General features: G+C 50.6%; 1 protein-coding gene across 1 annotated transcript; it reads left to right on the forward strand.

The window, feature by feature from the left end:
• Positions 1-7951: 7951 nt before the first annotated feature.
• Positions 7952-9838, forward strand: LOC127343674 (uncharacterized). Its single transcript, XM_051369859.2, has 3 exons — positions 7952-8519; positions 8603-8771; positions 9433-9838. The coding sequence occupies exons 1-2, from the start codon at positions 8016-8018 to the stop codon at positions 8768-8770; spliced, it is 672 nt and encodes a 223-aa protein (XP_051225819.1). The 5' UTR covers positions 7952-8015; the 3' UTR covers position 8771; positions 9433-9838.
• Positions 9839-11414: the final 1576 nt, after the last annotated feature.

The raw sequence follows: 11414 nt of genomic DNA on the forward strand, positions 1-11414 counted from the left end.
AAAGTGGGCGTGGCCGCCGGCCGGCCGCCCGGTCTGCCGGGCCGAGCGCCGGCCCACCCGGTCACCGACCGGCCTGGTGACCGGTGCCATCCGGGCCGCTGCCGAGGCCGTTTGGCCCATGACCGGCCTAAGGCCCGGTCACCATCCGGACCGCCAGGCGCCTTCTCCGGTCCGACCGGGGCCTTAACCGGGCCGCCACCCAGTCCGGCCCACGCTCCCGCGCGCGCCCGCGGCCTGGGCTCCGCGCCGCTCGGCGCTGATGGGCCGCCGTGGCCCACGCGGCCAGCGCCTCCCCGCGGCCTGTGGCAGTTTGCCGCCCAAGCGCGCATTTGCCCCGCCCCGGTCGGTGGGCCGGTCCGACCGGGCAGGCCACCGGCCTCTCCGGCCCAGGCTCCGGTTGACCGGCCTGCCAACCGGCTGGGCTGTTTTTTAGCTCGTTTTTAATGCGTTTTTCTCCTGGTTTTTTCCCCAACAGCTCTATTTCTCCCTTTGCTATAAATAGGCTTCTTCCACCTTGAGCCAAGGTAGTTCTTCCCATTCTCTCTCCTCCATTGCTACTTTTTGAAGAACTTGCTCTCCCCCTTGAATCCTCCAACCATTCTTGCTCATATTTGAGGATTTGGGAGAGGGGATCTAGATCTACACTTCCACCGATCGTTTTCTTCTCTAAGTGAGGGAAACTCTTGGGATCTAGATCTTGGAGTCTTTGGTTGACTTTCCCCCTTGTTCTTCCTCTCCAATCTCATCCTAGCATTCGTTGCTTTGGTGGGATTTGAGTGTGAAGGACTTGAACACCTCCGGTGTTCTTGCTTTGCATCATTGCATAGTGTTGAGCTCTTCACCACGATTTGTTCGAGTGAGAGACCGTGAGCTTGTTACTCTTGGAGGGTGACCTCCTAGTTGGCTTGGTGATTGGTGCTCCGGTGATCTCTTCAAGAAGATTGTGAAGAGGCCCGGGCTTCTCCTTCGTGGAGCTTGTGAAGTGGTTGTGGAGCTTGCCATCTCCGGAGCGGAGGAAAAGCTAACCATAAGGAAAGGGCCATTATCCTTCGTGGGTGTGGTTCGGAGAATAGGGTGAGCCTTCGTGGCGCGGGGAATCCTTCGTGGGACCTCCACTCCTCCAAACGTGACGTACCTTGTTGCAAAGCAAGGGAACACGGGAATACATCCTCGTCTCCGCGTGCCTCGGTTATTTCTATACTCGAGCTCTCTTTCCTTGTGATAGCCATCGTGCTTGAAGTACATATATCTTGCTATCACTTGTGCTACATATATCTTGTGCCTATCTTGCTTAGCTCTAGTTGCTATTGTTACAATTAGTTGAGCTTAGCATATTTAGGGTTTGTGCTTGTAAACTAAACGATAGTTTTATTCCGCATTGTTACAAGACAAATCCGCGAGAGTTTGTAATTGCCTATTCACCCCCCCCCTCTAGGCGACATCTCGATCTTTCAACAACCACAACTCATTGTAACAACGCGAAAGCGCCCAGATAATTCCAGACAAGCAGCAGTAGGCCCTGTCATCGTGCAGGTGTTCCGAAGCTGGGTAACTCGCGTACCACCGTCCCGTGTGCACTCCGCCCTATGGCCCCTACTTCTTCTCCCCCTCGTGAGGATCCCTCCTCCGGGGTACCGTCGATTAGGCAACGACATGCGCCGCACTACATCTTGCCGCCATCAACCTTCAACGTGCTTCTTGGCTCCTACTGGTTCGATAAACCTTGGTTTCTTACTGAGGGAAAACTTGCCGCCGTACGCATCACACCTTCCTCTTGGGGTTCCCAACGGAAGCGTGATGTACGCGTATCACTACCCCGTGCCGCCGGACTTCCGCGCGCCCAGAGGCTGGCGCCTGAGCGTGGCCGGCGTCCCAATCCCGCCGCCGCCAGTCTGTCGCGTCGCGCTGGAGGCAGAGATCGACGCGGTGCTCGTCACCCTCAGTGACGAGCAGCGCACGGAGGAACGCTTCTTCCCGGACAACTACGACGCGTGGATGGAGTTCTTCCGGCGAAGGTACGAGCGAGAACTCGCCGCGTACGACGGCCCTCCTCCTCCTCCCGCTAGAAACAATGCTGCCGGACGCTGCCGCTGGTGGAGCGCGCCTGGCCGCACCCTCGAGAACGTGTTCGCGCACATCGAGGGTGGCAATTCCCCCGTTCTAGGGATGCCGCCGCCGGTGGCGCCTACCGTGTCACGCCAGCACGGTAGCTCCTGGACGCCTCGAAGGATGGCGTCGTCCTCCTCGTCGTCTGGGTCAAGGTCAGCGTCGAGGTCCGGCGGATCGGCTCCTCCACCTGTGATGCAAGCCGTCATCAAGAAGGAGCTGGCCTCTCCACCGCCGACCAGAGGGCGCAGCAGCGGCGCCCTCGTCATCCGTGACCAGCCGTCATCTCCCTCGCGTGGCCGCAATAGGAAGATCTCAAAGAAGGAGGCCGCAGCCTCCGCCGCCGCGTCCCAGCTCGCCGAGCAGGAGGCCAAGCGTGCCGAGGATGCCACGGTGGCGGAGGCGATCGCCAGGTCGCTCAACGACCTCGTCCCTGCCGACAACGCGCTCCCCATGGACACCGCGCTCGAATTGTCCAGGCGGGACTGGGAGCGGCAGGAGGCGGAGCAGCAGAGGCGCCTGCTCGACTTGGCTGCCGCGAGGCAACGCGCCGTCCGCGCCGCCGCACCAACCGTCGCGCCCGTGCCCATGCTGCTCATCAAGCTCGAGGAGAGCAACGATGACGAACTCTACCGGCCGACGCCGCCACGCGGCCACCCTGGCCAGGGTTCAAGCCGTTGGTACGAGGCGTCGCCGGCCGAGGACGCCGGCAACTCGAGTGACGATGACGACGGCGACGACTACACGGCCTTCTACCGCCATTTTGGCATATAGATCGCGGTTATTAATTTTAGTTTTGGTTCACTGGCTGAATTCAAATATACTACAAATTCGGCTCATATATGTACGAACTCGCCTATATACGTTAAATATCTTTAAATTTTGTCTAGGTTTGAATGAATTTCATCTTGTTTAGTCTGAATTCGCCTTTATTTGTCAAAAAAATTCATCCATCCCAGACTCGTCACTGGGAAAATGGATCTTCCCAGATCAAACTTTAGAGCATCTCCAGCCGCGTCTCCCAAAGCATCCCCAAAACGTATCTGGATCAAGTATCTGGGGGACGTGTTTCATTCGTGCCGCGTTTGGGGGACGTCGCTCCCCAGCCGCGTCCCCCAAACGCCGCCCCCAAACTTAAAATATTTTTTTATTTAGTATATAGAAGAAATGTGTAGGTAAATAACGTTGCTAATATTCAAAGCGGTGCAACATACACAAATTACATATAAAAATTTCGAAAAATATAAAAAAAATTACATATACAAATTTAAACTATTTCTTCTTTGATGGCCCCGCCTCGTCGTCCTCACGGTGGCGCTTCCTGCTCGTCACCTCTTCCGAAGAGGCGGTGTCGTCCGACGAATCGGGGGAACTTGTGTCCTCCTCCTCGTCGACGGAGCTCGCCAGCTGCGCCTTCCGCTTCGCTTGCGCCTCCGCCTTCGCCCGGGCTGCCACCGCCTCCTCAGCCTCTTCCTCCTCCTCGGCCTCGGCCTCCTCCTGCTCCTTCTCCTCGGCCTCCCATTCCTCGCCGTTGTCCGGCGACGGGGAGTCATCGCCGTTGCTGGGCGTCCGGACTCTGTCCCACCAATGGCGTCATCCTGGAGACTTGCCCTCACATTCAGTGTCTGATGGAAGCCTGGAGAGGTCGCTCATCGTGAGAAGCTTGAATGAATGACGGCCGGTTGAATATCCGAAAGCGCCTACGTACAGGTCTTATTGAGCGCAGAGCGACACAAATATCGAAGAGACCGGCGGTTGCTCTTCCGCAGAGTTCGCGCTCCATCCCGCAGATTCACGTGTCGATCAACGCGGTTGCCAATGCGACGGTTCCACTTCTCGGCAACTGCATCGTCCCTAGGTAGGCGGCGGTTGAGCGTCCATCCGTGAGTCGCGGCTGGAAACTTTTTTATCCAGCGCCTCCTAGATTCCTTTGGGAACCCGAGTGGAGATGCTCTTACATCCATATGCGGTAAATAGCGCTGGATTTGGGCATTAGTCCGGCGATTTACACAAAAATAACCCTTTGTTGCAACTATAGCACAGACTGACCCTCCGGGCAAACTATTTCACCCATCTAACCCTTTTGTGTGGCGCCCCTCTCATGGGCGCCACACATGCCCGAGTGGCGCCCGTGCCTTCGACGCCACTCTCCCAGCCGACGTGGCGCCCTCGACGCTGAGCTGGTGCGCCGATCCGACGTGGCAGGATGTGTGGCGCCGCTCCCATCGGCGCCACACATAGAGCCTCGCCAAAACGGCTAAGTCCCAGACGTCCGGAGCCCCTGGATGTTTTCGACATATAATCAACATATGTGGCGCCGATGCCATGGGCGCCACATAGTGAGGTGTGGCGCCAGTGTGAGGGGCGCCACTTGTTGACTTGTGTTAAAACCATGAAAAATCTTGCCTTAGTTCAACAGTTTTGAACACAACAGTAGCAATTTCATACACATACACATATAACACATCATAGCTCACATCGTAGCACGTAGATTCAAACAACAAGTAGCATTACAGACATGGTTCGAAATGACATAGGATTCATAACACGATACTTATGAAGATGGAGTTCACAACAACACGTAGCAAATCCTAGTATCGTCCTCGACGTGTCGTCCTCACGGGCTGCTTGCGGACGGCCATCCTTTTCGTCCGCTGTCGTGGCTCTTGTTGCTGCTGCTCCTCCTCCTCTGAAGATAACGGCTCGTCGTTCCACATCCTCGACAAAGATGATCTCCGCGGCGGCGCCTCATCCTCCTCAATGACAACCTTCTTTCCTCGGTTGACATAATCTTCCGGAGTGTATCGGTTTGGAGCCTTGCCCCTTGGCTTCAACTGATAAGCAGACCGTGTGGTTTGCTTCTTGCCGCGACTAATGCTTTAACTCAAAATTTCATCGTCGTCAGGAATCTTCACAAACATGAACACATGAGATTACAAAAGTTGAAATTAGTAAGAACATGTTTGACAGCAACAAAATAGTCCATACCTCCGGCTCTTCAGAAGAGGATGTAGGAATTTCGGTGTCGCGGCAACCTAGCAAGTTGGCTAACCGCCGCATCTTTCGTGCAGTGTTCTGCGTCATGGAAGTCATGGTTACAAAGCCACCAGAACATAATAGCGTACATTCAAAGTTGGTGATCGTACCTTAATGAAATGCCGCAACGGTCCGACAGGCTTTTCATCTCTATGGCTCTGATCCCACATACCCTCGCACTCGTCAGCTGTTTTTTGGATCTCCGACCGCTGTGACAAACATAGTATACACAATTTAAGCGAGCACATGCCAATCTAGATGATGTACTAGTTAATGAGAGAATCCATTACCACGAAGTTCAGCTCGGAAGCAATAGAAGTCGATCTCCCTCTGCGAGCGTAGATGTCGTGCTGGCTTTGCGCAACCTCATCGAACTCGATGGGGTCGTCCAAGATGTCGTTATCATACGCGTGCTTCACTAACTCGATGCGCGTGCTTTGATGGAACCACTGGAGGTAGTTGTTGAAAGCGGCCAAGTCGTGAGGCACAATCTCCACAGGGCCAGCATTCCGTGTCGCTTCTAAACAGTGTTAGAACCCTGTGATGTGGCCGCTATGATGGACATGCCAATTTGTGATCTTCCTCTGCCGCTGCCTATCAAGCCTGCAAGAATCAACAAGTTATATTCTACCTCTTCAATCAAGAATCTTCCATCGCATGATTCCAGAAGTTTACCTATGAAGCTCGCGGTCCGTGTCTTGCCACTGAGGTGGGCACTCCTGATACAGCCCAAACTGTCTCATCACTCTGTGCGGCTGGTGGTATTCAACAAGCCACATGCATATGAGTGGATAGCGCATACGCCAGAACCGCGCCTCCTCAAGGCACTTGTGGTTGAGGCTAGACATCCCCGGGCCAATATGGTAGTAGGTACCATATGGCTCCCAATCCACCTGCAGTATACAAATATTTCAGAATTTACAACATGCCAGTAGAATTTATGAATTCGGATTGCAAAAGAGTGATCGGTTACCTGCTCAGCGGTAAGAGTGTCCAACTCCTCAGTGTAGTGCCTGTACATGATCTTTGGATCGCTCGTCATCTCGGAGACATTGCCCCAAAGGTATGCCCAAGTGGGCTCCCGATCAAGGTTGTCATGGTGATGAGGTCATGGCCTCTCGGTGAGTGTCCTAGGCCGCCCAACTGATAGGCGGTCCCAGCTCCATACGGAAAGTAGGAGCAAGCATCCACCAATACCGCCGCTCCCAGTCCTGCGACAAGTTTCGTCCAACTGTGTACATAAGACATTTGGCTAGTACTTTGTCTAGCACACTACTATAGAAAAATAGTACATAGAACAAATCATCACCTGCCGGTAGAGGTAGGCAAGTGCCGTGTTCCCCAACTCCACCGGTGCTCCAACACCGTAAGCGCCTTCAGTCAACACCAATGGGCCAGCTTCCCCCCACTGTCAGGAAAGAGAGTCCTCGAAATCATGTACCATAAGTACACACGGGTGTAAGTCTTGATAGTGTCCTCGTTGGCCCCTTCAGGGCATTGTATAAAGTTAAGCCTGATCCAAGAGAAAGCTACGCCGGCGGGAGCCCTCGCCTTTGGTTCTGCTGGTGCCGGAGGAGCCATGCCAATAAGCGCCTCCATCTGCTGGCGCCACCCATCAGAAGCTGTGTTCATACACAGTGGCTCGCCCTGAATAGGAAGTCCAAGGATCATGGAAACATCCTGGAGAGTAGGGGTCATCTCGCCGGCTCTCAAGTGGAAGGTGTGCGTCTCCGGCCTCCACGGTCGACAAGGGAGGTGAGTGCCGCGGCGTTCATGTTCGGCCCCCCACGGCTTACAAGCGATATGAACGGGAGAAGACCGGTAGGCTCGATGAACTCCGTGTACCTCTCGTCATACGGTATATCCACCGTGCCATGGTAACGAATCTTCAAAGAGTGAAGATCCGTTGTCCTCTCCGTCATATGAAAAGCCCGGTGATCCCTGTCATACTCTTGATCTAGGAGTCACACCATCCTACATGTTTACACAAATACACCATATTATGAGCCATTTCTAACAAATATGAGCAACACATACATGAGAATATATCCAAATAAGCCATCACACATACATCATATACATACATAGACATACTTATCTAGGGATAAAACACCATATTATGAGCCATTCCTAACAAATATGAGTTATTCAATCACAAATATGAGTTATTCCATCACAAATAATGGTCATATGTAACACAAATATGGATACATACATATCTATGTTTCCTACACATACACATTCATGAAATTTGATGTCTAGGGTTCCTCCACAAATCTAGGATACATACATATCTAGTGTTCCTACACATACACATTCAACACATACATAGCCATTTCAACACATACATAGCAATTTCGAATCTAGTTTCCATGTCTAGGGTTCATGTACAAATCTAGCAAGATCTATGAAATTAGTGGATGAATGTGAAAGATTCGAAGGGGATTACCTTTAGGAATGGATGGGGAAGAGATTGGCCGGACAGATCTGATGATTTGGTGGTGGATTTGGTGGAGGGGGGAGGAGGAGAAACCGCCGGCCGCCTTGGAGTCTTGAAGAAACAGAGAAGAGATAAGAAGAGGGTCGGGCTAGGGGCGGCTCGGGCGCCACACTTAAGTGAAACGCCACAGTTTCACAGTGTGGCGTCGATGTGAGGGGCGCCACGTCGGATCGGCACACCAGCTCAGCGTCGAGGACGCCACGTCGGCTGGGAGAGTGGCGCCGGCAGGACGGGCACCACACTGGCATGTGTGGCGCCCCTTCACTTTTGGTTATTTGTGCGTAAATCGCCCATTAGTCCAACCGATGGAGATGCTGTGAGTCCCTGACTTCTCCCCACAAGAGAAAAACATCCTCCTCTCCCGCCGTCTTCGATGAAGTTAGCCGGAGAATCACGCCGCCGGCGAGCATCTCCTTTCCATCCCCATCCCCCTCTCCCTCTCATCGCCATCGCCCTCCTACTCCTCGTTCCGCCGCCCCCTCGCACACACGCGCTCCGCGTCCCACTGCGCGAGGTCGCGTCCCTCCTCTCCCTCTCCCACTCACTCCTCACCCGCGTCGCCGTCGCCCGCGCCGACCGGGGAGACGCCGCCGCCGCGGCCCGTGCTCGCCGAATCGCCTCGCACCTCTCCCTTCTCTCCACTCGCGGTGCGTGGGCCCTCGGCTGGGACTACCTCCGCCACTACGCTTTCTCCTCCGCCGCCGGATGCGGCCTCTCCTGCGCCACCGCCGCCGCCCGCCTCCTGGCCGCTGCGGCTGAGGCCTCGCGCCTGAACTCACCTGTCGATGCCGCCCAGTGGCTGGGCCGTAATTACGCTGACCTCCGAGCCGCCGCTACGAAGCTCCTCAGCGGCCTCCTTGCTGCCTTCTCCGAGCAGGTACATTTCTTGGTGACTTGGTCATTCAACGAACCCATATTGCTGCCTTCTCCGAGCCGGTGAATATTTATGTTGTGGTTTAGGGGCCGTTAAGAGAGGTGGTGTTGGACGTTAAGTGGGAGGTGGAGGAAGGGGGGTTGCTCAAGGATTGCCTTCAAGTGGGAGCGAAAGACTTGGAGGGCTTGCTTATCATTGCCAAAGATCTCATGTTTGGGGCCTCAAGGGCTTCTTCGCCCCATAGTGAACTCTGAGGTTTGGTGACACTTGTGTTCCGCTTATCTTTCATTTGAACTATATTGCATTTGCTTACTCGCTTCTAGTTTATAATTATGGTATCCTACAACGGTTGTACATCCTACCATGGAATCAGATTAGCATCCTGTTATTCATCCGAGATAGTTGAACTATCGCATATGCGTACGTGCTTCCAGTTTAGAATTATGCTATCCTACACCAGGTATAGTACATCCTACCATGGAATCAGATCAGCATCCTGTTACTGATATGCATTCGAGATAGTTGAACTATCACATATGCTTACTTGCTTCCAGTTTAGAATTACGGTATCCTACAAAGGGTATATATCCTACCATGGAATCAGATTAGCATCCTGTTGCTGATATGCATTCGAGATAGTTGATGTGCGAACAATATGAGATGCGTCATTCATACATGACTAGTTGAAACTTGAAAGTACAAGCAATTGCAGAAAGTATGTTGGAGCATGTTAACAAAAATGATTCTGGCTTTTGGTAAAATTATCTTTGCAGTATATAATACTGTAGTTCTTTTTTGGAAAGATCCAGCACATTACTTGCTATGATTATAAGCAGATGAGCCCTATTGTAGTAGCTGCACATATGTGATCTGTCTCGTATGAGTAATCACTAACCATAGCACCCTATCCAAGCAGGTGAGTCCTGAACAACAAAGATGTTCCATTATGTCCTCCACCGATGGAGAATGCTTCAGATCTAACAGCTCACCTACACCTTTAAAGCCTCTTCAGTTTGGTGATACTGCATACAACACATCACGTTAAGCTATCTTATCTGTTCGAAGAAAAAGGTTAAGCTACCTTACATGTCGTAGTTCATGAAGAGAATTATTAACCCTGATGTTTAGTGACAGTACAGCTTTAACTGTGATTGTAATATATCTGTGTTCCTTGGGTCTTTTTTGGCTTAGTTGAGTCTCGGGTACTGCTTTTGTTAAACAATAACTTCTAGATAGTTCAAAGGCTTTTGTTACTAGTGCCTTTGGCACTTTAGGATCCATGGACGAGTTTTCCGATTAGAGAACAACTTTGTTGCACTTAAGATTTTCTGCTCCAGTAATTTGTAGGATGCCCTTTACCTCAGGTGATTCGTCCATATAAAAAAAATTATGCAATTAAAGACTGCTTCATCTGCAACATCTGCCACGGATAACTGCTTGCGGAGCACACTATGTTTGTTTTACTCTTTCCCTTCCAAAACCGAAACATAGCATATTCTTGACTAGCGTTATTTAAATTTTTTCCTGAAACCATGAAGCCTCTTCTGCCCTTGTTTTAAGCTCTTGCATTCGTGGTCTAATGATACTGTTTAGAATCTTATGGATCCAGGAAACACCGCTTCATCTCAAAACTAATTGTCTTCCTGAAACCGCCAGGCTTTTTGCTGATGTTGCATCCATGTTTCCAAGTTTCACGTACTGGATACTGCTGCATGGCTTCTGTGACCCTTCATTTCTTCGTCCTCTACCATCTTTCTCATTCATCTCCTCTTAATCTTTCTGCTGCTTCCTTCCCACTCTCCACTTATCTTTTCCAATTAAGATGTGTTGACTCGGCAATACATTTGGATGCATGTATGCATGTGCCTGGTGCCCTAGTAGGTAGTAGCAAAGATGTCCACTTCACTAAGAATACTTTTTATGGTTTACGATTATTCACATATACAGGTCTACAACACATACGCTCTGATAATATCAAACTTTGGAAGAAAACCCCCATGTGAAATCTCAAATTCAGCCAATTATCTCTCAGATTACCTTGTCAAGGTAGTACTGTTGAACATTCCACACGAGAATCCTTTGGATATGACCTTCACTTTCTTAGTAAAGCTGAGGGTTTATTTTAAAGTCAGATGACACTTCACCAGTTACATATCTGAGTGCCATGTTCATAAATTGATACTAGTATATGAAGGTGTGATCCTAATCTGCCATAAATAATATCTGATAACAACAATTTAAAAGGCATTGACAGGAAGCCCAGAAATAATAAGTGGATATAAGCTGTGTGAATAGAACTTGACAGGCATATTGCATCGGGGAAGGGAAAAGGGTCAATATGAAGCAGGGTTGAAAAAAGGTAAATCATTGCTTTTGATTCATGAGTACAGGTAGATATTTCAAATGCGTAGCTACTCTATTGTATACTGGATAGTTATGTTCTATTCCCGAAATAACTGCAAGATGGAGTGCTGACGTGACCCTCTTGATCTCATTTGCTAATGGTGACACCAAGTTTATATTTCTTTGTCCCTGAAAGATCACTTGTTAATTTGTGCACTTGCCTTGCGCCTCCTGTATAGTTGATGTACCGCTGAAATTACAGCTAGCATGACGAGTGATTAATTAAAATTTGTGAACCACTCTCCAAGACAAAACATAAATGTTGCTTTTGTTGCAACTCTACTCCTCTAGTAGTATATTATTGGTACAATATATCATCATTTCCTGTCACTTCCCAATAAGGGTGTGTCATAACAATTAATGAGTTTGGATCTATTTTTCCCTGTAGCTGGGCTCAGTTTTTTGTGATCCATCTATTCCAAATAGTGTTGATTATTTTTATAATAGATTCGATGCTGCAGCATATAAGCTTATGTGTATTTAAATCTTGTATTC

The sequence above is a fragment of the Lolium perenne genome, chromosome 3 (genome assembly GCF_019359855.2).
Source record: "Lolium perenne isolate Kyuss_39 chromosome 3, Kyuss_2.0, whole genome shotgun sequence".
In the NCBI taxonomy this organism is placed as follows: domain Eukaryota; kingdom Viridiplantae; phylum Streptophyta; class Magnoliopsida; order Poales; family Poaceae; genus Lolium; species Lolium perenne.

Excerpts from the sequence above, each read along its gene's own strand:
- LOC127343674 (XM_051369859.2), top strand. The coding sequence starts at position 8,016 with ATGAAGTTAGCCGGAGAATCACGCCGCCGGCGAGCATCTCCTTTCCAT. Across the intron at positions 8,520-8,602 it reads TTGCTGCCTTCTCCGAGCAG|GGGCCGTTAAGAGAGGTGGT; the intron begins GTACATTTCTTG and ends GTTGTGGTTTAG.